This window comes from Hyperolius riggenbachi, chromosome 1, assembly GCF_040937935.1.
Source record: "Hyperolius riggenbachi isolate aHypRig1 chromosome 1, aHypRig1.pri, whole genome shotgun sequence".
Classification (NCBI taxonomy): Eukaryota; Metazoa; Chordata; class Amphibia; order Anura; family Hyperoliidae; genus Hyperolius; species Hyperolius riggenbachi.
Window position 1 is genome coordinate 342970308 of NC_090646.1, and position 23919 is coordinate 342994226.

Below are 23919 nucleotides of genomic sequence, written 5' to 3' on the forward strand. Positions count from 1 at the left end.
TATTTTAAAACTATAATTGCCGAAAAGTGAGAAATAATGATTTGTTTCCGTTTTCTTCTTATTCTTCATTCTTCCTTTTTAAAATGCATTTACAGTAAAGTGGCTCTTAGTAAAATGTACCCCCCAAAGAAAGCCTAATTGGTGGCGGAAAAAACAAGATATAGATCAGTTCATTGTGATAAGTAGTAATAAAGTTATAGCTAATGAATGGGAGGTGAACATTGTTCGGATGCATGAAGCGGAAAAACGACTGAATGCGAACTGGTTAAAGAGCCCGAGGTGGGTTTGAAAAATTCTATAAGGACACAGAGGCAAGTGCTGTGTACAATGAGCAGCCTCTGTGTCCTTACAGACTGTCTCCAGGCTCCCCCCGGGCTCTGCTGTCCCCCATTACAAAAAAAACAACAAAACAAAACAAAACAGGTTAGCGACACGCAGATTGTCGCTAGCTGCTGTTTACCTGAAGGCTGTCAGTCACTGCCGCTCCCCCGTCACCTCTATAGCACGGCTCCCCGACTGTTTCCCTTCCCTCCCAGCCTCCATAAGCTTCCTCCAAGCTGGCTTACGGAGGCTGGGAGGGAAGGGACACCGGCGAGGAGCTGCTCTACAGAGAAGGCGGCGGAGCGGCGATGACTGACAGCCTTGGGTAAACAGCGGCTAGCGACAATCTGCATGTCGCTAGCCTGGCACTTTTATGGGGGACAGCAGAGCCCGGGGGGAGCCTGGAGACAGTCTGTAAGGACACAGAGGCTGCTCATTGTATACAGCACTTGCCTCTGTGTAGGATTTTTCAAACCCACCTGCGGTTCTCTTTAAAGAGAACCCGAGGCGGGGTTCTGAGAATAAAATCCCCATACAGAGGCTGGGTCTGTCTATAGAGCCCAGCCTCTGTTGCTATATAGATCGACGCTAAATCCCCCCCCCCCCCCCCCCCTGCCTCTGTAATCCAACCATAAAACACAGTCGCGCTGCTGACATGCAGCTTGTCAGAGCGCGCTGTTTACCTCTCCTCTGTCAGTCTCACCACTCCCGCTCCTGCATCGCTCCGGTCCACGTCCCTTCCTCGCCGCTGATTGGAGGGAAGGGATGTGGGTGGGACCAGAGCGATGCAGGAGGCGGGGGAGCAGCCGACTGACAGAAGAGAGGTAAACACAGCCGCACAGCGCGGCTGTGAGTTATGGGGGCTTAGGAGTGATCTATATAGCAACAGAGGCTGGGCTCTATAGACAGACCCAGCCTCTGTATGGGGATTTCATTCCCAGAACCCCGCCTCTGGTTCTCTTTAAGCTCGGTAATACCATATGAGAACCATTTGCTTGGATTTGAAGTCACAGTGAGTCAGCACCATCCAAGTTAAAAAGCAGTTTCACTGAAAAAGGTTAAACCAAAATATTACAGCTGTATGCTTACATTGTTAACATTCGTAATAAGAGCATTTTAACTTTGGATGGTGCTGACCCACTTGTAAACTTGCTATTGATGTCATCCTAAGGTGCAGGATACATTGGGACCTTGGGGCTATAGCACATCAATTTAATAAAGCAGTTGTCAGCCATAAAATGCTGCCGCGAAATATACTTACCCGGGGCTTCTTCCAGCTCCTTGCAGCCGACATGTCCCATGCCGTATCTCCGCTTGCAACCGCCGACCTGGGGTGCCTGAAAGTGCAGAGGGCGACCTCAAGGTCATCCTTTACTTCGCCGCTGTCAATCAAGCCCATGTTGTCCGCGGTGCACTGCGCAGAACTAGGCGCAGAACCTCAAGGTCGCCCTCTGCACTTTCTGGGACCCCGGGTCGGCGGCTGCTTGCGGAGATGTGGTGTGGAACATGCCGGTTGCAAGGGGCTGGAGGAAGCCCTGGGTAAGCATATCTAGGGCAGCATTTTATGGCTGACAACTCCTTTAACCACTTCATCCTTCAGTGTTTCACATTATGCATCCGAGCAACTTTCACCTCCCATTAATTCGCCAATAACTTTATCACTACTGATCACACTGAAATGATCTATATCCTGTTTTTTTTCCCCACCATTTAGGCCTTCTTTGGGTGATACATTTTGCTAATTATTATATTTTTCTAAACTCATTTTAACAGGAAGATTAAGAAAAAAAATGAATAAATTCATTATTTCTTACTTTTCGGCCAGTATAATTGTAAAATACATGCTACCGTAATTAAAACCCATGTATTTTATTTGCCCATTTGTCCTGGTTAATACACCGTTTAAATTATTCTATTCCAATGTATGGCGCTGATATTTTATTTGGAAATAAAGGTGCATTTTTTTTTTTCAGTTTTGTGTCTATCACTTATTACAAGCCCATAGTTTGAAAAATAGCAATAATATACCTTACTACATACATATTTTAAAAAAAAAGTTCAGTCCCTAAGGTAACTACGGTATTTATGTATTTTTTTTGTATAATTTTTTTTTTTTTTTTTTACAAAAAAAAGTGTAGCTATTGGAGTGTGGGAGGTAAGGGACTAATTTTAAAAGTAAAAAACTGTCATTTATCTGGAAATTTTCATTTCCAGATGTAATTTTACTATTTGGCCACAAGATGCCCTCACAGCTATCTTTTTCATGCATAGTATTACTACGCAAAGCTGAAGTAATGTGAAGCCGGGACAGAAGGGGATTTGTGAAACACGGAGCAGTCTCTTTGACGGTGATGGTCTTTCATACAAGAACTTAAATCATTGAATGGGAACTTTTTTTTTTTTTTTCCCATTCATTGATCTCCGGGCTAGCGCCTCAGGCAGTGGCAGCAGTGCAGGCTATCTGGACGGATATATCCGACCAGATAGAATTAAGTGCTTGTAAGGGTGCTTGCCAAATGCTACTGTTGTGAGATGGATACATAGAACATGGCAGAGAGGAAATCGCATTGAGGAAAGGTTTCGTTCAGGTTGCTTTAAATGTGTATATGACTGTTGATATGAATAAAACAAAAATGTTGAATGTACACATTTGTTCTAGGTGGGTATGACTGCTCCAGGAACACGACGACACATCTATGATACCAAGACTGGTACAGAGAAGTGTGACAACTCTACTATGTCACTGCAGATGGGATTCAACCAAGGAGCCAGTCAGAGTGGCCAAAGTTTTGGTTTGGGTCGTCAGATCTATGATCCCAAATATTGCCCAGTGGGCAACCCGAACAACCTTCCAGATGAGAATGAGGATAATGAGCAACATCATTACAGCTACCATCAAGAACAGGACTTTTAGAATGTGCATGAAGCACCAAAGCGTGATGTACATCCCTTGTAAACCCAAGCTGCCTTTTACCTGCCTTTTTCCTCAGCAAAATATAGATCTCCATGGTTTTTATTTTTACATATTTTTTATGGCAATAACAAAGGGTCAGTGGGGGTATGGGTGTATAATTTTGCCATATGTACATAGGTAAACCCATGACTAAAGAAGTGCTTTAGAGATCTCAGGGGAGATAGTATTAGCCGTATCTCTTTATGCACCCAAACATCTCTAATCCTCTCCAAAGCAATCCGTCTGGAAGGAGATGCTGTCTGTCTTACTCAATGAACCTGTGATTTACTACCAGTTGTAGAAACTGAAGCTGTCCTGGATCATTGCTCAATTACTTTAGTTCCTTACCCTGAACAGGAATGAAGGTAATTCTTTCAGACCTTATTGGCTCTTATGTGATCAGTAAAGCAATAGGGTGGAGCCTGTGGTCCAATTAGCTTCTGCAGTGGCAGCTGTGGTGGTTCTGTAGTCACAGGTTTACTTTGTTAATCAGATATTGGATGATGATTGACAAATACAGCTAGAAAACACTTGTGATTAGCATGTCCAAAGACCACAGCCAGGTGTATGTGCTCCCTTTCCTAATTATGTAGACCAGGGGTGCCCACACTTTTTCGGCTCGCGAGCTACTTTAAAATTTGCCAAGTCCAGGAGATCTACCAACATTTAAAGTGTTGCAGACCCCCCCCCCCCCCCCCCCCGAATAGCCCCCAGGTACAAGTGCCTCCAGTATAGGTAGCTAAGTATAGGTTCCTTCAACAAAGGTAGCTGGGTACAGGTGCCTTCAGCATAGGTAGGTGGGGATAGGTCCCTTTAGCATGGGTAGGTGGGGGTGGGTCCCTTTAGCATAGGTAGGTGGGGAATGGGTGCCATTAGCATAGGTAGGTGGGGATGGGTCCCTTTAGTATAGGTAGGTGGGGGATGGGTCCCTTTAGCATAGGTAGGTAGGTGGGGGTGGGTCCCTTTGGCATAGGTAGGTAGGTGGGGATAGGTGCCTCTAGCGTAGGTAGGTAGGTAGGGATAGGTTGCATTAGCGTAGGTAGGATGGGTGCTCAATCACTTACCTCTCTCCAGCGGCGATGTCTGGTCTCCCCTCTCGGACTCGGAGTGCTCCGGTGTAGCGTCAGTTACTGCAGCCCCTCACGTTGTGCAGCCCTGCATGCGCAGTAGGAGCCTGCGTCCTGTGCAGCCACCGTCCAGCGTGTGCCCGGCGCCGCCAGCCAGCCATGACGTCGCGTCATGGCCTCTTCAGCCGCGCCTCCTCTCTCTTCCCCGCTTCCTATTGGCCGGCGGCTGGCAGCAAAATATGATGGGAAAGCTGCCGGCCGCAAATTGTGGTGGGACGCGGCCAAGAGGCCGCGATCTACCGGTAGATCGCGATCGACCTATTGGGCACCCCCGATGTAGACGAAACATGCATTGCCACATCATTGGAAACTTCAGACTAATTTTGAAGTTGGTTTCTGAGGGTGCATACACACATCCAATTTTGATTGGCCAATTGGACCTCTTCCATACAGTATGAGGGCTAGTAGATTTTGAATACTATGTACAACGGAATACCCAGACAGCTCATGGTTACTCAGAATCGCCTGGAAGGCATAAAGTGCCTATAGAGGCCAACAAGCCCTCACACTTCATGGAAGCGATCATTGGCCAATCAAAATGGGATGTGTGTATGCACCCTAACACACAGATTTTTACCCCTTGGTCCCTTGCACTTGATTCCTATGATTAAAATCCATTCAGAGAAGAATTAATTCTGTTCACGCTGCAGAACAGTTTTCAGTAGATTCCAGCAGGGTTCTATTGAAAAGTCAATCAAACTGCAGCGTTGCACTGTTTGATGCAATGCTGTGGGCTGCTCAGTTCCTGCTCAGCCCTCAATCGACCAAGATCTTCCTTCCAGTCTGATCAATACTTCCTATCTGCCTAAACTGATCAGACATTTTTGTGACCTCTATTCAGTAATTGAAACTGCTGACAGTTAGATTGGAAAATCGACATGTGTGGCCTAAATTAGTCTCCTGCAGGGCAGGGAATCCTATTTGGTTTTAAAAAAAAATGCTCTGCAGACCCCTTTCTGGAGAGGAGCACTTTTTTTTTTTTTTTTTTAATATCTCTGAAAAGCATGTAACCCAGTTTATTTTTCTTAATGCTTTTTAAGCCTGGCAAAGACCAAAGAATATGTATGTATTTTTTTTTTCTGTTTTGGTATGAATGAGGGTAGAGCTGCGTAAAATACTTATCTGTTACAAGAAGACATTGAGTGTGTTTGGTTCTTAATGTGTACAAATCAAAAGCATGTCTTATCACTTAAATTTTTTTATGAAATCTGTGCCTTGCCCACATTTCCTTCAGGTAGAACTTGTTCTGTTGTTAGGAGATGGGGCCAGTTTGAGTGTCAAAAGGAGGTAGAATGCTTTACATTCCATTTTTATTGAAGACAGTACTGTAGCCCAGGTGGTAACTCAGAAGATAAGATGGCTCTGGTACAACTAATAAAAACATAACATGAGCTCTCTGACAAACGCCACCAGATATTAATAATGTGACTTTCCTGGACCAAAAGGAATATCTTGTACATTCTGATCTCATGTTTTACTGGTTATCTCAATTAATTAATTTTTATGTATTTTGTACTCATTGCAATGTGGATTTTTTTTTTTTTTGCCAATATATACAGTGTTCAGTGTGTGGAAGGAGTTGTGCAATAAACTTAAATCTCACTTGGATGCAAAGGTCAACACCATAGTGTTGCTGTAGTTTCATTTTTATTTTTTTTATTATTATTGCTATAAATCCATTCCTCAGATCTTCTACTCATACTTTTGCTACTCCGAAGTTCTTGCTGCAATAAAAACATGTTTTACTTTATTGAATTAGGGACCTGACCCTGACAGATATGTGAATGTGTTTTAATCTAATAAAATGTGACTGGACACACTTCATGTAATTTCTTTGTTTTTTTTTCCCCTTATGCCTGGTACACACCATCCGATTTCACGTCAGATTGATGGGTCGAATAGATAATTTCCAACAGGTCCGATCCAATTTCCGATAGATTTTCTGATCACTTCTATGCAAATCGATCAGAAAAACGATTGGAAATCTGATCAGATCTGTCGGAAATTATCGACGAATCTATCTGATGGGAAATTGCGTGGTGTGTACCAGGCTTTAGAGTCTGTTAGATTTACCTGCCAGATGGAAGAAAAATCTAGTATGTCTTCCAGACCAAAATCTATCTGAAAATCTAACAAAATTGTATGGTGTGTGTACCTAGCATTATGAGGGCTGAGCTTTCTCCAAACAATGCTCAGATTCCATTTTTACAGATAACCTCACACAGGCTCATTTCAAGGGTATTGAGAGCTCTTTCATGCTGTGCCTGGTGTGCTGATGCGCAATGGGTGTGCAGATCATAATTATTTTAAAGCTACATAGGGGTCCTAGAAACAGAAGTGAAGGAAATACTCTCCAATGGAAGCACAAATGTGAATAAAACCAGAAAATTCTGACCCCTTTCCACACTATTCAAAACTAAAATGAAATCTTTACCTGGATCTGGGCATTTAGAGAGCCTGGAGTGAAGGGTACAATTGCTAACTACTTTTGTGTATCTCCATCTATAGGTATGGAACAAACAAACTTTCACTGTGGCTTGGGTGACATTGTTTAGTCTATTGTATGTACCGGTAATGGAATAAATTAGATTGTGCAGTTGTTGATGCTAAGTACTGCACATCTCTCATGCAGTATACTGACACCAACCTACAGATTTTGTTGCTTGTGAAGGAAGTACTACAATAGATTACTCTGCTTTACATTTATCTGACTAGCATGTGTATTTGTTAACCAATTATGCAAAGAGAAAGTGTGATTGAGGAGCACGCCAGAAATCGGCAAATAATTCACACAAGGCCCACTTGGCAAGATCCCGGGTAACCATATTGCAAACAGTGACGGTGGCAGGCACCATCTATAAAACATAGCTCTTTATTGTGAAGATATAGGACTTGGAGGGTGGCAGATAATTCGCTGAAATGTTCAGCAAGTGGTCAGTTCAGCCTCCCGTCTAGTAAAGGCCTAAAGAGCTATGTTTTGCTGATTGAGCTGGCCTCCCTTGTTGCTTGCAATTCTGCCATTTTATGCAAAGGGATGACCTTGAGCTAACTTTACCTCCCCTTACTTGTCCAGGTTCACCCAAATATATAGGGCACACAAAGCTGAGGTGGGTATCTGAATATGCCCACGGAGTAAATCTGTTAAAGGGCACCTAAAGTTGAAGTGACCCAGAATTTAATACAAACGTAAATGAGATGCAAATTGATGCATTATTATGCAAATATTTGCGGCTTTGAAAAGACCAATTAAATCCTACCGAAATGGAAAACAGTCCCTCCTTTTTTTTTTTTCCAATCTGCATAAATTTGCGTACAAAATTTCATCCTGCATCAAGTCATTATTCGACCATGCCCAATGTCAAATTTAAACAGAAATTTTCTGTTACAGATTTAGAACTTGTAATTAACCTCAGAGGACTCTTTACATTTTGCGTATCTTGCTGAAAGCTTTTCCTGTTTCAGTTCTAATTTATGGTCCCTACTCTGAAGCTCCTAAAATTAGGACTACTACCGGTATACGCCTTATGAGCCTCCCATTAAACTGCCGTGAAAATAATGTAATGGGGAAAAAAAGCGCTTCATTTTTACAATATGTATAATTTATTTAGTCAATGTTTACCCATTGTAAAATCTTTCCTCTCCCTGACTTACATTCTTAAATGTATCACATGGCAACATCTTTACTGCTGGCAGGTGATGTCTGTGGAAGGAGATGCTGCTTTTTTTTTTTTTTTTTTTTTTTTTTTTTTTTTTTTTTTTTTTTTGCAGTTGGAAACAGCTGTTATTTCCCACAGTGTGATGTCAGTACCTAGTTGCTGACAGCACACTGTGGGATGGGTTTCATCACAATACCAGCCATACAGAGCCCCCTGATTATACGTTTGAGAAAAGGAAAAGATTTCTCATGGGAAAAGGGGAATCGGCTACTGACTTTTTTGGGAGCCAGATTTTTAACAAAGTTAAACAAAGTATGTCTTCCAGACCAAAAGATAATCATGATTCAGGAGAAAGTGTCTCGAGCTCTTCAATGTCGACAAATATCAGCCAGGAACTGCATAAGTCTACTGGGTTCCATGTCATACATGATTCCTATGGTAAAATGGGCCCATTGGCATCTTTGGCCCCTACAGTTTGTTTTTCTGAAAAATTGGAACAAATGGAATTTGAATCAGTTAATACGTTTACCACAAAACGTGAAAATCTCCTTGACGTGGTGGTTGTGTAGGAAAAATCTTCTGATTGCCATCAAATACAGCCATCAATTCCAATCATAATATCTTCAGATGCAAGCATAACCGGTTGGGGAGCCCACTGCAACAACATGTGCATGCAGGGGAAGTGGGATACTCGTCAGTTATTTTCCATTGAACATATTGGAGCTGAAACCAGCATCTATGGCATTGAAGGCCTTTCATTTTCTGATAGTAAACAAGTCAGTACTTTTGAAAATCGACAATATCACAGCCGTGACATATATCAGAAAACGGGGAACGAGGAGTTTCACCCTTCTCCCAGAGACACGTCGAATAATGAAGTGGGCTCAGAGGAACCTGAACAATGTAACCGCAACTTGAGAGAATAGACAGAGGTACCGCTACACCGTACTGGGTGGGACAGTGCAGGAACACAAGCGGCCGCGGCCAAGCCCAATGAACAGCAATAGGAAAGGAAGGTCCGCACTGATGTCTCCACATCCAATGTACTTTATTCAGGACATATCCAATTACAGGTAAAACACTTTGACTGAAATGTTTCGGACTCCAAGTCCTTAATCATAGTCATAGTAACCGCAACTTACCGTCCATGGAACAAAAATGTTTTAGCGGATCTGAGCAGGTCATTTGTGGACCCAAACGAATGGCAACTGAACGACAAGATATACAACAGTATAATTTAGAGCGATGGATCCCACAAATGGACCTATGGGCATCCCCTCAGAATGCCAGTACAGAGCTTTTTCACGCTTTCTTCATCGTTTATCAGCAGACTGTTTGACACAGAATTGGGATTTCAATCTCGGTTACGCTTTCCCACCGTTTCCCAGGTTTCTACAGAGATTAGCAAAAGAATCCTGCTTGATCATAACTATTCTACCCTATTGGCCACGAAGGCCCTGGTTTGCTCTGGCAATGGAACTAAGCATCAAGGAACCAATAAGGTTATCCCACTGCCACAACTTACTGTCTCATGGGAACCGTCTATATCCAAACGTGAAAGCACTACATTTAACGGCCTGGAAATTGAGAGGCAAAGTTTATTTAAATTCAGTAAATGTGCCTGAATCACTACTCAAAGCCAGAAAGCCTTCAACTAATATAACTTACCGAAACATATGGGAAAAGTTTACTTCCTTTGCAAAAATTCATAATTTTGACCGTTTAACCCCTTCTCTAACAAATGTTTTGGACTTTTTCAATCAGGGGTAAAGAAAAAACCTAAGTTTATCTGCAATAAAAGTTCAAATATCAGCATTGACCAGTGTAAGGTGGGCTCAAAATCAGTGCTGCTCAGATACCCCTCTTCAAAATCCGGATCCAGATATCCGATCCGGGTCGGATATCCGATTTCAAAATTTTTCAATCCGATATCCGACCTCAGTATCCGGCCGGATTCGGATATCTGGGTAGAAAAACTGGAAGTGGCCTTTAAATTACTTTAAGAAGGGTTTTTAGGGTAAATGAGGCACGTATCCATTATTTTTTAATGGGAAACGCTAATTGATGATGTGGGGACTTAAAATCTCCCCCTCCCCCCCAAAAAAATGGCTGTCAATTAACATCAGGCCTAGGTTCCAGACAGCGGTCCTGCAGGCCACATTGTGTCGAAAGTCCAACCGCACAACTGGGACATGGCAGTTTTCAGCCCAGACACCTTCAAAAAAAAATTACGCAGCAAATTGTGTTTTGGGTTAAATATAGGTGGTATCAGCACAACAGCAGTGGCCTGTGGAAGCAGCAAAAGGCAGCAGTCGTAGGGCAATACAGCAGCAGCAGGTGTAACGTGCCAGGAGCATGCCGGACGTGGCACATCAAGTGGCACATGTCACGTGACATGTGCCACATGACTTGCCACGTGCCAAGTGAGATGTGGCACGTGCCAAGTGCCAGTCAGACTGCAGAGGATAAGACACTAGTGCACACTAACTGTCACACTGGCACTGCTCACAGCACAGCAGTTCTGGAGAAGGCTAACAGTAGTACTAGTACTTTAACAACTACTAGCACTGACTGCTCTACTACAGTACTAACTACACAATAACACAGTAATCCTCCTATTCCATAATCCCTAACCTAACCTGTAGCTAGCTAAGGCTAATAGCTGGCCAGCAGGCAGCAGCTGGCCTGGTCTGTGCACAGCACACACATAGACACATAGCAGCTGCAGCAGCCCTGAGCACACACTCAGACTATCACACAATGAAATCAAGCTAATTAACGATTTAACAATAGTGTAGTGATAGTGAAGGGGTTAATCACGGAACAGCTTTAGGTGGTTATTACTGTGTAAACACTTGCTAGGCCAGCAGCACTGGAGCATGTCTCAGTGAGCATTCACAAGCAAGGGCCGATATATCTCCTCATGGCAGCCCTCATTATACAGGGGGGCTGGTCAGTGTTCCTTTCTGTGATTGGGTCTCAAGGCTTAGGCCGGGAGCCCTCTGATTGGCTAAATAAGGTCAGGTGGGGTTGACCAGGGTTGGCCCCTCTGTGATTGGTTGCTAGGGCTTCTGCTGGGAGCCCTCTGATTGACTCAATGATGTCCTGGACCTCTTACAGTATCTCAATGGTCGGATATCTGCTGGATATCCGTGGTATCCGCGGATATCCGCATTGCCCAGCCAACTATCCGCAGATAGCTATCCGGATTTGGGCCCAGGTATCCGGAATCCGAATCCGGTCGGATAGCTGAAAGAAGTTCCTGATGAGCAGCACTGCTCAAAATCCTTTGGTTATGCAGTTTATGAAAGCAGTGTTGAAGATGCGTCCACCAAGGAAACCATTTTTTCCTAATTAGGACTTATGTTTGGTGCTAGATGTCCTTTCCTCACCTCCCTTTCACAATGAGTCAGCTTCTTTACAGGATATTACCCATAAAACTGTCTTCTTTGTGGCAATATCATCAGGAGAGTTTCTGATTTACAGTCATTAGGTTGCTCTGACAACTTACTTGAGTTCTTTCCAGACAGTGGTCATCAGACCAGTTTTGTCCTACGTTCCAAAGGTAGCTTCCAGTTTTCATATTAATCATCACTTAACTCTACCTAACTTTCCATTGCATGACGACATACATCCTTTGGATGTAGGAAGGAGCATAAAAGCATACTTCAGCAAAACAGCCTCATTTAGACAGTCTGATCACTTGTTCATGAATTCTCAAGGTTGCAATAAAGGGAAGAAAGTCTCATCCAGAACTTTATCAGCTCGGCTTGTTAAAATTATTCAAAGAAGCTATCAGATAAAAGGTTTGCCAATACCAGAGGAAGTGAAGGCACACACTACCACAGGCTTTCTCAACCAGGATTCCTCGAGTACTCTGCAAGGGTTCCTTGGCATTTTCCCCCATCGTGGGAGTAGTATAATAGAGCACATTATAATAGGTAATACTTCAACAAAAAGCACTAAATTAGGGGCTTAGGCAGTATGAGTGGCAGTGTAATAGGGGTAGTGAAATAAACAGCCACACATACTTTTAAAGATCATGCCTCCTCCAAAATAAATGTAGGGGTTCCTCGAGATCAAAAAATTGTTTGCAGGGGTTCCCTGATATCCCAAAGTTATTTGCAGGGTTCCTCCAAGGTAGAAAGGTTGAGAAAGGCTGCTCTACCAGGACCATAGCTGCATCGTGGGCTTGTTTTTCAAAGGTGTTTCTTGAAACAGTATGCAAGGCAGCATCTTGGTCTTTTGTACACACTTATGTCTCCCTATCATGTTGATCCTGCTTCATTGTCAACTCTAAGTTTTGGTAAAGTGGTAATATCTGCTAAATTGTTAATAAATTGTGTGGTGTTTTCAATCTTTTCCTAAAATCGTTCATGTGGTGTTTTCTGCAAATATACCCTCCCTTAGTTGTGATCTGTTACATCCCATTAGTATGCTGCCATGTTTATTTGGGAAAGCTGGAAAATTGAATACTTACCGTAATTTTCCTTTCCCGAATAAACAATGGCGGCATACGTCTCCCTCCCTTAGTTTCCAAATAAAGTTCGATGTGGCGCTCATGCTGATCAGAATTCACATTTGAGTCCCTCTTTTGTGCCAATGTGTGGCACTGGAGTTCAAATGGGATCTCGACTAAAGTGCTGCAGGCGCAATAATGCCCCCCTTCGCACACCCCACTTTGCTGTTATTTATTTGTAAAAAATGTTTGGAATGATGTATGATTTTCGTTCCACTTCTCACGTGCACACCACTTTGTATTGGTCTTTCATGTAGAATTCCAATAAAATTGATGCATGTTTGTGGCAGTAATGTGACAAAATGTGGAAAACTTCAAGGGGGCCAAATACTTTTGCAACCCACTGCATCCTCTGATTCTTCTTAAAGGACCATTATCGCAGAAAAAAAAATGAAAATGTAAAATACATGTAAACACATAAATAAGCACGCTTATCCCAGAGTAAAATGAGTTATAAATTACTTTTCTACTATGTTGCTGTCACTTACAGTTAGTAGCAGAAATCTGACAGAACTGACAGGATTTGGACTAATCCATATCCTCATGGGGATTCTCAGCATGGCCTTTATAAAGACACTCCCTGAAAAGGATTTTTTTTATAGCTCATTTTAATTTGAGAGAGACGTACTTCTTATTTGTATGCGTTGACATGTATTTTACATTTTACGACTTTCGTGATAGTGGTCCTTTTAAAGGACAACTGAAGAGAGAGGTATATGGAGGCTGCCATGTTTATTTCCTTTTAAGCTTGTTTCTGTGTCACAGTGTGTGTGTTTTAAAGACATACTTTCAGGGGAAGGAAGGGAAAGTGGTTGGGGGAGAGGTTATTACCAAGGCCAGGGGCTCCTTGGGAGAAGCGCCCTTAAGGGGAAAGGTGGTAGGCCATAAGAGGTACACTTCATGGGGGGGTAGTGGTTGCCCTGGGGGTGTGGCCTATGCTGAAGGGCGGGGTTTAGGGCACCAGAAATTCTGCACCTACAGGCTCCTAAACTGTAATTCCGGTCCTGCTCCTTGCTATTTAATGTAGGGGAGGGGGGGGGTGGTCGGGTCCAAAGTCCGCATCGGGGCCCTGAGGTTTGTAGCCATGCCACTGGTTGTAGTCTCCTGTGCATGCAGGAAATGGGGGGGGGGGGGTGGTATTCCTGGAGACAGCACCTTTCCGACCCAAGGCCGAGTTCCCACTAGTGGCAGGCGTCTGTCTTGTGCTGCGGGATTAAGCATCCGAATCACTGTAGCCATGCCATGCACAGCTATGGGGATTTGGATGCGTTGTCCAGAATTCTGATGTAGTGCTTCTGTTTTTTTTTTCCTATACGCAATTTGGAAAACAGCCGATTATTTCAACAGGCTGTGATTCTGGATCTAGATTTGTGCATGTGAAATCAGGCACAAAAAACCCTAATGGAAAGGGGGGTCTTAAAGTGTACCTGAGACTGTAAAAGGAAAAGATTTGATAATTACCTGGGGCTTCCTCCAGGTCCATAAGCACTGTAAGTCCCTCACAGTCCTCCTGAGTGCCTCCGTTCTTTGGCTATCAGTCCTGGTAATCTGGCTCAGTGGCGCCAGTTGGTCTTTTCTGCACATGCGCGGCTCCTCTGCGCATGTGCAGAAGAGCCCGACTGGTGCGACTCAGCCAGTTACTGGGAACGCTAGCAGCCTTCGGGAGATTTGGGCACAGGGTAAAGCCGATAAACAGCTCACTCTGCACCTCCGATGTTAATTACTATTCCCCCTCCAGGCCGCCATGGATAGTAAGGGAAAGACGCAATTTGTCTTCAGCTATTTCTGGTGGTCGATTTACAGTGTTTTTAGTATTCTGTGCTCTGTCCTCTGATGGCCCTCATATTACTCACTGAGCGCCGCTATAGCCGTAATTCCTATTACGGCCTATAGTGGCGCTGGCTGCACCCAAATCTCCTGTGCTGTTTTTACAGTGCTGGGCCTTAAAGCAGTAGGATCTGGCATACATCACGGAGCATCTCGACAACCCTGACTCCTACGCCAGGCTCTTGTTCTTGGACTTTAGCTCGGCCTTCAACACAATTCGGCCAGACATTCTGCTCGGCAACCTCATGCAACTCGGGATCGCCCCATCCCTTTGCAGGTGGGTGGGGGACTTCCTCTCAAACAGGACACAACGGGTCAAGCTCGGGGACTGCTCCTCCAGCGTGAGAACCACCAACACAGGGGCACCACAGGGGTGTGTCCTGTCCCCACTCTTGTTCTCCCTCTACACCAACAACTGCATCTCAAACGCTGACTCCGTTAAGGTCATTAAATTTGCGGACGATACAACCATCATTGGCCTCATTAGCAAGAAGGAGGAGCAGGCCTACCGCAGCGAGATAGAGAGGATCTGCAACCGGTGCAAAGACAACAACCTCGTCCTCAATGCGGCCAAGACTGTCGAACTGATTGTGGATTACAGGAAACTCCCTCATGCCCTCCCTCCAGTCTGCATTGGGGAGACCGAAGTCGCCAGGGTACCGTGCGTCCGGTTTCTAGGCACCACCATAACCAGGGACCTCAGATGGGGGCAAAATACCTCCAGAACTCAGAAGAGTGCCCAGCAAAGACTATTTTTCCTGCGCCAGCTGAAGAAATTTGGCATCCCTCAGGAGCTGCTCACCAGTTTTTACTCTGCCACAATTGAGTCCATCCTGTGCTCCTCCATTATTGTCTGGTACGCAGGGGCTACAGCCAGTGACAAGTATAAACTACAGAGAGTAATAAGCGCCGCAGAAAAGATCATCGGCACGCCCCTGCCCCCCCTCGATCTCATCCACACCGCCAGATTGATAAAAAGAGCCTGCAAGATTGCACAAGATCCCTCCCACCCAGGTAGTCGCTTCTTCGAGCGACTCCCACTAGGCCGCCGTCTCAGAACAATCCACACCAGAACCACAAGGCGCAGGAACACCTTCTTTCCCCAAGCTGTTCTCCTGCTGAACACTTGTCCATCTGGGCCCCAATAGTTTTTTTGTCCACAGACTACCCAGCTCCCGAGTCACCATAAACCAGGTCCAATGTACTCTCTCTCAGTGCCCGGCACGTAGGCTGCAACATGTATATGTTCTCACTTAATTGCATGTATGTCTCTCTTGAATTACTGAAATGCTGTGTCCCTTGCAACTATTGAATGTTCCATATGTCTTAAATGTCTTGAATGCCTTAAATGTTTTCCTGCCTTGCCATGTGTACCACAACCAATTCCGGGTATGCCTACAGCGTACTCGGCGAATAAACGGATTCTGATTCTGATTGTGCCAGGGAAAAAAAACACATATATAAGTAGATAAATACTTGATCTACTTACATAACACATGTATTATACTCTCCACGTTTTGATTTCAGTGAATGTTATATAGTAAATGACGAGAATTCTGTTAGTGGTTGGGGCCATGTCTTTTGCCCACAGTTAAGGCTAGCTCGTGATGTCATTTCTGCCCTTTACTTTTTTTCTTGTCACCTCCAATAGCTGAGTCACCTCAGCCTTGCTTGTAAACGCAAGTGAGCAGGGGATCAGGTTTCAGATAAGCAGCTGGCAGGGAAATAAAGGGAAGAGGAGGAATACATTATAGATAAAAAGAACCCCCAGCATGCAATTCTTTGGCACCGACTACTAAAGGGCCAGTGCTCCTTAAAGGACTTACGAGCCCAAATAGTAAAAAAAAGTTAAGTACCTTAATCATTTTTAAATGCACGGAGGACGCCGTCCGCGCCCTCCGTGCTGTTCCGCCGGGTCCCCGCAGTCTGATCGCCCCCCGTGCCGCTCCCGACCCCACGGACGGGGTCGGGCTCCCCTTCCTCTCCCAAGATGGCCGCCGGAGCCGGCCGCGGCTGCGCAGTCCGCATACGCGTTAGTGTGGCTGCGCAGCTCTAGGGCCTCCCCCCCGATCCACGCACAGTAGCGTGGATTGAGGGGGGAGGCCCTAGAGCTGCGCAGCCGCACTAACGCGTATGCGGACTGCGCAGCCGCGGCCGGCTCCGGCGGCCATCTTGGGAGAGGAAGGGGAGCCCGACCCCGTCCGTGGGGTCGGGAGCGGCACGGGGGGCGATCAGACTGCGGGGACCCGGCGGAACAGCACGGAGGGCGCGGACGGCGTCCTCCGTGCATTTAAAAATGATTAAGGTACTTAACTTTTTTTTACTATTTGGGCTCGTAAGTCCTTTAAGTATGTGATAACTCCAAATCATAACAGCAGAAAAAGTTTTGAAAGTTTTGAGTGCAGAATTAGCATCTTTAACACTTAATACACTCAGACCAGTTGCTGTTGAAATTAGATTTTTATGGTGACGATACCGCTTTAAAGGAAATCTGAATTCACTTTAAGAAAAGAGTTTCACTTACCTGGGGCTTCTGCCAGCCCCCTGCAACCGCCCTGTGCCCATGCAGTCTCTGAACAATCCCTCACCTCGGGTAAGTTTCTTTATCGCCGACTTCCAAGTCAATGGCCACTGCGCCTGCATGATCCTGGCCGCATGCGTCCTCGTTCGGGCTCCCATCGCCCGGAGCATTCTGCACAGACGCAATATGAAGTTTTCTCATACGGTGCAGGACGCTCCCGGCAATGCAAGCGCAAACAAGGACGTATGCGGCCAGGATTGCAAAGGCACAGTGCCCATTGACTTGCAAGTCGGTGATAACGAAAATTAGCCATGGCGAGGGACCGGAGGATCTGTCTGTGACAGCGCAGGTGCAGGGCGGCTGCTGGGGGCTGGCAGAAGCCCCCAGGTAGGTGAAACTCTTTTTTAAACTCAATTCAGGTTTCCTTTAAGGTATTCATATTTTCAGCTTTGTTTTATTCAGAGATGGTCTTCTATACCTTTTTTTTCTTGTTTTTTTTTTTTTTTCTGCAGGGGCAAAATGGTCCTCTGTATCTTGTTTCTGGTGAGCCAGGTGCTGCATCCAAAGGTAGTGGACCATAGATTTCCATGGCAGATTTGTATGTCCCAGAATGCCAGTGGGTTGAACTTTGCAGAGCGGTCTAGGGTAGGGGGAAGAAGGGGAGACTGGTCAGGTGATCACACTTTTTCTAAGCAAAAAGATATTTAGAGACATTTGCATTGATGCATAAGAAAGGTGACTGCACTGGCAAGCAAACCTGGATGCATGGAAGTCAGCTGTATGCTAACCCTCTCTACTGGCACTTAATACAAAATAAGGCTCCACAACCAGAAGAGGGCAACAGGCAGCGGCTACTTATTACGCACGCTTTACCTCCTTATTATGCCGGACTGTTCTAAAATCCGCAAGAAGTGAGGACACAACAACAAAAAGTTTATTTGCATTTGAAATCCTGGATCCTGGCCACATTCTCTCATTTTCTGTCACATCAAGAGTCTTTAATGCCTGGTATAAACTATGAGATTTTCAGGCAGATTTACTGTCAGATTGATCATTTTCAACAAGTCTGATCTGATTTCCGATTGTTTCCTGTTTTCTGATCATCTCCATCGGAAAACGAACGGAAATCAGATCGGACATGTTTGAAATAATCGAACTAACAGTAAATCTGCCAGAAAATCTCATAGTGTGCACCAGGCATAAGGTGCTACTCATTTCCCAACCTATCCAAAGCTTAAAAGACAACCTTAAAGTGTACCTGAGATGGTGCCACGTGCCATAGGAATAAAATATTCCTCCAGACCCCTCCGGCCTGATCGCTCCCACGCCATCCTCTTCTGACTGTCCGTTCGCCCGCAATTGGCCCCCAGGAAAATCCATCAGTCGGGGCTAGTTGACGCAGACACAGTTCGGCCAGGTGCACTCCTGTCTCACTGCCGTCGCCAGTAGTGTTCTGCGCAGTAATGCCGTGCAGACACAGAGCGCTCCCGGCGACGTGAACACGGCGGGAGAAGGCGCGCGGCCGGGCCGCACATGCGCAGTTGGCCTCGGACTTTCCGGGACCAATTGCAGGCGAATGGGAAGTCAGAAGAGGACAGCGCGGAAACAAACAGACTGGAGGGGGGTGGAGGAAGACCCAGGTATATGGTATGTGGAGGGAAGGTTTTAAGTCTGGCTTGCGGAGCTATCAAATTTGGCCCGCAAGTGGTTTCCTATCTCAACATTATGTTTGGCTCACTGTAGACCAGGGGTACCCAATAGGTCGATCGCGATCTACCGGTAAGATTTTGCGACCGGCAGCTGTCAGAAACTGCTGCCAGCCGCTGGCCAATCGTAGAGGAGCGGTACTACAGCGGGAGAGGAGGACGCCGCCGCGACGTCATAGCTGGGGGCAGCGCTGGGCTGGGGCCCCTTCACTCGCCGGACTCCGGAGTCTTCATTAGAGTGCCCATCTGCACTCGCAGCGCGGCTGAAGGAGGGGAGACCAGGAAGAGCCCCAGACACCGAACTGGAACTGGAGGGAGGTGAGTGGCACCTACGCCTACCTGCACTATACCTGGCTAACTATCCTGAAGGCACCACACCTAACTACACTATACCTGGCTAACTATCCTGAAGCCACCTACACCTAACTACTCTATACCTGGCTAACTATCCTGAAGCCACCTACACCTAACTACACTATACCTGGCTAACTATACTGAAGCCACCCACACCTAACTACACTATACCTGGCTAACTATCCTTAAGGCACCACACCTAACTACACTATACCTGGCTAACTATCCTGAAGCCATCCACACCTAACTACACTATACCTGGCTAACTAAACTGAAGCCACCCACACCAAACTAAACTATACCTGGCTAACTATCCTGAAGGCACCACACCTAACTACACTATACCTGGCTAACTATACTGAAGCCACCTACACCTAACTACACTATATTTGGCTAACTATACTGAAGGCCCCTACCCCTAGCTATCTGTACTGAAAGCACCTATACCTAACTATACTATACCTGGCTACCTATACTGAAGGCCCCTATACCTATCTACCTATACTGAAGACACGTATACCTGCTACCTAAATGTTGGTAGATCTCCTGGACTCGGCAAATTTTAAAGTAGCTCACGAGCCGAAAAAGTGTGGGCACCCCTGCTCTAGACGTACCAGTGAAGCCATATAGGGGAGGCAGGAGGAGCACTAGACAGCAGGGAACTGCACAGGGGATGGAGGCCACCAGACAGTAGGGAACTGTATGGGGGAGAGGAGCTACGAGATATAAGGGAACTGTATTGGGGAGGGAGGACCACTAAACGCCAGGGAATTTTATGGGGGAGACAGTTATGACTACTACACACCAGAAAACTGTATAAGAGGGAGGGGGACCACTAGACACCTAGTAACTTTATAAGGCAGGAAGGTGGCCACTAGACATTGAGGTTGGCCCACAACTTGGTCCCAGTGTTTAATTTTCGTCCCACTTTGTATTTGAGTTTGCCACCGCTGCCTTAGAGTCTTCCTGTTCCTCTATGCTTCCCCTCCTTCCACTGCCGCCGGCCCCAATTCCAGTCTTCAACTTTAACCACTTGAGGACCGCGGTGTTAACTCCCCATTAGTGACCAATCAACGTGATCAGCTGTCATAGGCTTCACTATTTTGCCTGCCAGGGGGATGGCCGTGTCACACGGCTGTCCCCAGTACAGTGCTGCTGCAGATCGCAGCACTGTACTAAGTAATTAGATGGCGGTTTCGCCGATTGCCGCTCAGAGACTGAAGGCGGGGCGGAGCTCTTCAGCTCTACTCCCCAAGCAGGAGATGCATGCGCTCTCCTGCTTGCCCCATAGACGGCCGTTCACGCCAATCGGCGTGGAGCGGTCCTGGGGCTGCCACACTGCTCACACCAATTGGCGTGGAGCAGTCGGCAAGTAGTTAATGTCGAAGAGGCTTTTGGGCAGCCTCTAGGGGCCACTGAAGTGTTCAGTTATTATTGTTAACCCACGCAGACATGGGGAGAACATACAAACTCCTTGCAGATGTTGACCTGGCTGGGATTCAAACTGGGGACCCAGCAATGCAAGGCAAGAGCACTAACCACTATGCCACTGTGCTGCCCCTCCAAGTACTTCCAGCCGGAGATTTGAACACGGGCCCGGCAGTGGAACGAGGGGACACAGAGAGGAACAGGACGGCTCTTATGCTGGGCATACATGGAGCGATCCAGCAGCTTGATTAGCCGCCAGATCGACTCCTGCTGCGTCCCCGCCGCCGTCCGGATCGATTCCCGCTCATCCCCGCGGGCGCTCCTTATCTTCCTCTCGATTCCCGCTATTGTCCACCCGCAGGGATCCAGTGGGCGGGGATCGAGCGGGATCATTGGACCTGTCGGAAATTATCAATTAAGCAGCGGCTTGATTGATAAGGAATAATCTAACCATGTATGCCCAGCATTAGGGATCCAGAGCCTTCTCTCTTCTGAGGTGAGTATCTAACTTTTTGTTTTAGCAGGTCACAGCTGTCCTTTTTGGTTGGCCCTCCACAATACAATATCAGAAACATCCCCTCTGTAAATAAACCTTCTAGCCACTGTTCCTATGCTTTCCACACACAAGTCCCATAATCCCTTGAGGGTGAGGCGATTTATTCGACAGTAAGGCTCACCCTGGCACACACAATATGGCCACAAGTTGTCAGCAGCTGCTGCTCATTACACCTTGCAGTTACCTTCCACTGCCAGTCCCACAATTATAATATAGCTCAGAACAATATAAATGTCATTTATCTTTGGTCTGTGGATCCACACACACTGCACATTCCTCTTCACACACAAGCCCAACAGGGAGATGGAACATGACAGCTATCCTCTGATTCTTCTTCAAGGACCACAAAAAATTGTAAAATCTAAAATACATGTAAACACATATAAATAAAAAGCAGGTTTCCCCCAGAGTAAAATGAACTATAAATTACTTTTCTACTATGTTGCTGTCACTTACAGTTAGTAGCAGAAATGACAGAACTGACAGGATTTGGACTAGTCCATATCCTCATGGGGGATTCTCAGCATGGCATTTATAAAGACACTCCCTGAAAAGGATTTTTTTTTATAGCTCATTTTAATTTCAGAGAAACGTACTTCTTATTTGTATGTGTTGATACATTGTATGACATGTATTTTAAATATTATGATTTTCGCGATAGTGGTCCTTTAAGAGGTCATGGAGCTGCACATCACATGACAAAGCATGAAAACTGATGTATCCTTCACACTTCTCCAGCATCAAAGGGAAGAGAATTCTATCCCCCATGTGCAAGGAAAGTGTGTAGGGTGGGGGGATAGGACTCTATGGCTCCAGCAGCACAGGGCTGATTCATTCCTATGGCAGGGTCAGGTGCATGGACAGCAGTGTGACACGTAAATTATTCAGGATACTCACATTTACGTTAATTATCTTGATTTCAGCATCAGACTCACTTCCTATATCTGTATATTTTGCAGTATATTGGTATGTAGCCCTGCCCTCCCAATGATGTCATAGCCTAGGCTATTTAAATATGCAGAATTCTCCTCACAGGGAGGCATATGCAGAATTCTCTTCCCAGGGAGGTATCATTTTCACTGACGGGACGGTCGGTAAACAAGCATTACGCAGAGAAGCACCTGTCAGCAGTAAAGATGTCGCTACCTGTGATAAATTTCAGAATGCAAATCGCGGTGAGAAAAGATTTTAAAATGGGCAAACACTGACCAGATAATTTATAGTTATATTGTACGTAATAAGCTATTTTACTAAAGGTGCCCATTAACAGTACCATTTTTACACTAAATGCCATATTTCAATGCGATTTTCACGATTGAAAATAATCGGAAGATAATTATCGATTGTTCACATTTACTGAACGATTCTTCAAATTCCATCATAAAATCCAACTTTTGGAACAATTTTATTCTATTCAGCAATCAACCAAAGAATCGTTCTTTATCGATTGTCTTCATAAATTGCGAATTTTCTATACAATTCGATCACTAAAATCACATCGAAAGATCGCATTTGGTGAAAAAAAATGTACCATTAATGGGCACATTAAATACCATATTTTCAGTACAGTTCCTTTTAATGTTGATGTACTCTAAAGCTAGTTTCCCAAAGGACACAGTCTAGCATGTGTGTGGAGGTACACGCTAGATCGTGATTGTTTGAAATCGAGCAACCCCCGAAGGTTAGTGATGAGTAAACGTTGTTGACGCACAATTTTAATTAAGTAACGGCATGACGATGGCCTGCCAATCGGATCATAACCAGAAGCGCGAAGATGAGGACCCAGAAGTGTGACATTTGTCACACTCGTCTAAACCAATCCTCCAGGACAGCTCGGTGTACATGGACAATAATCGCTCTTTTACCATGATTGGGACACTTTTTATACACAACTCTCGTCTGACCCGTCATTTATCGTTAGTTTGTGATGACAGCAGCCTAGCTTGTGTACCCATCCCGACCCGTAGGGGTGCCTAACCCTTTAACCCCCCCTCCCCCCCCGTGGTGCCTAACCATTAACCACCTCCCCTAGCGGAGCCTAACCCTTAACACCCTCTCTCCCCTGCCACCAAGCTGTAATTAGCAGCAATAAAGCTGGAAATTTGGGGCTAGCTACTATTTTATCATTGCTATTTTATCGTATAACAGTGCCCTTTGTCACGGCACAGCAGGCGCCCTTTTTACCCACTTCGCTGTAGCAGGACACATGCTGATTGTTCGCAGTTTAGCACACAGAACACCAGTTCAAAGTCCACATTCGTGTCTCTTGCTTCATTACAACTCTTGCTGGGAAAACTTACAGTTACAGTTATCCTATCTGCTCAATCGCAGTCTGCAAAGGACTGAGGTTTTACACATTAAATGCCATATCCAGGGCCGGTTCTCTCTTGAAGCAAGGTGAAACATTTGCATCAGGCGCAGAGATTTCAAGGGCAGCATTTTTGTACTGTGTGTACCTTCCTGAGGAGGAATGGAGTGGCTGAGGGTTAGCAGTCTGTTTGGCACAGACTCACAGCCAGCCAGTGTGCTATTGTGTCGAGCTGCAGCATGTAATTTGAGAACATTAAATGAAGCAGAGTAAATTGTCGGGTGCTGTGCGATCATTCCATGTCGGGGTGGGGGGTGCATCCTCACACAGGCAGCAGAAAGTCAGCAAAGGCAGCAAAAAGTCTAGAACCGGACCTGGCTATACCTCCCAACTTTTTGTGATAAGAAATAGGGACACTTAAAGGGATACTGTAGGGGGTCGGGGGAAAATGAGCTGAACTTACCCGGGGCTTCTAATGGTCCCCCGCAGACATCCTGTGTCCACGCAGCCACTCACCGATGCTCCGGCCCCGCCTCTGGTTCACTTCTGGAATTTCTGACTTTAAAGTCAGAAAACCACTGCGCCTGTACGCCCGTGTCCTCGCTCCCGCTGATGTCACCAGGAGTGTACTGCGCAGACACAG

General features: G+C 45.6%; 1 protein-coding gene and 1 long non-coding RNA gene across 3 annotated transcripts in view; one reads left to right on the forward strand and one right to left on the reverse strand.

Moving 5' to 3' along the window:
* Nucleotides 1-6225, forward strand: part of CNN2 (calponin 2) — a 31297-nt gene extending 25072 nt beyond the window's left edge. The window contains exon 7 of the mRNA XM_068234032.1: nucleotides 2981-6225. Coding sequence (XP_068090133.1) covers nucleotides 2981-3235 — 255 coding nt within the window. The 3' untranslated portion in view covers nucleotides 3236-6225. The remainder of the gene's footprint in view (nucleotides 1-2980) is intronic.
* Nucleotides 6226-17336: 11111 nt separating this feature from the next.
* The window catches only part of LOC137512120 (uncharacterized), a 28359-nt gene continuing 21776 nt past the window's right edge, over nucleotides 17337-23919 (reverse strand). For both annotated transcript variants that reach the window (XR_011020516.1, XR_011020515.1), the window contains exon 3: nucleotides 17337-17564. This is a non-coding gene — a long non-coding RNA (uncharacterized lncRNA). The remainder of the gene's footprint in view (nucleotides 17565-23919) is intronic.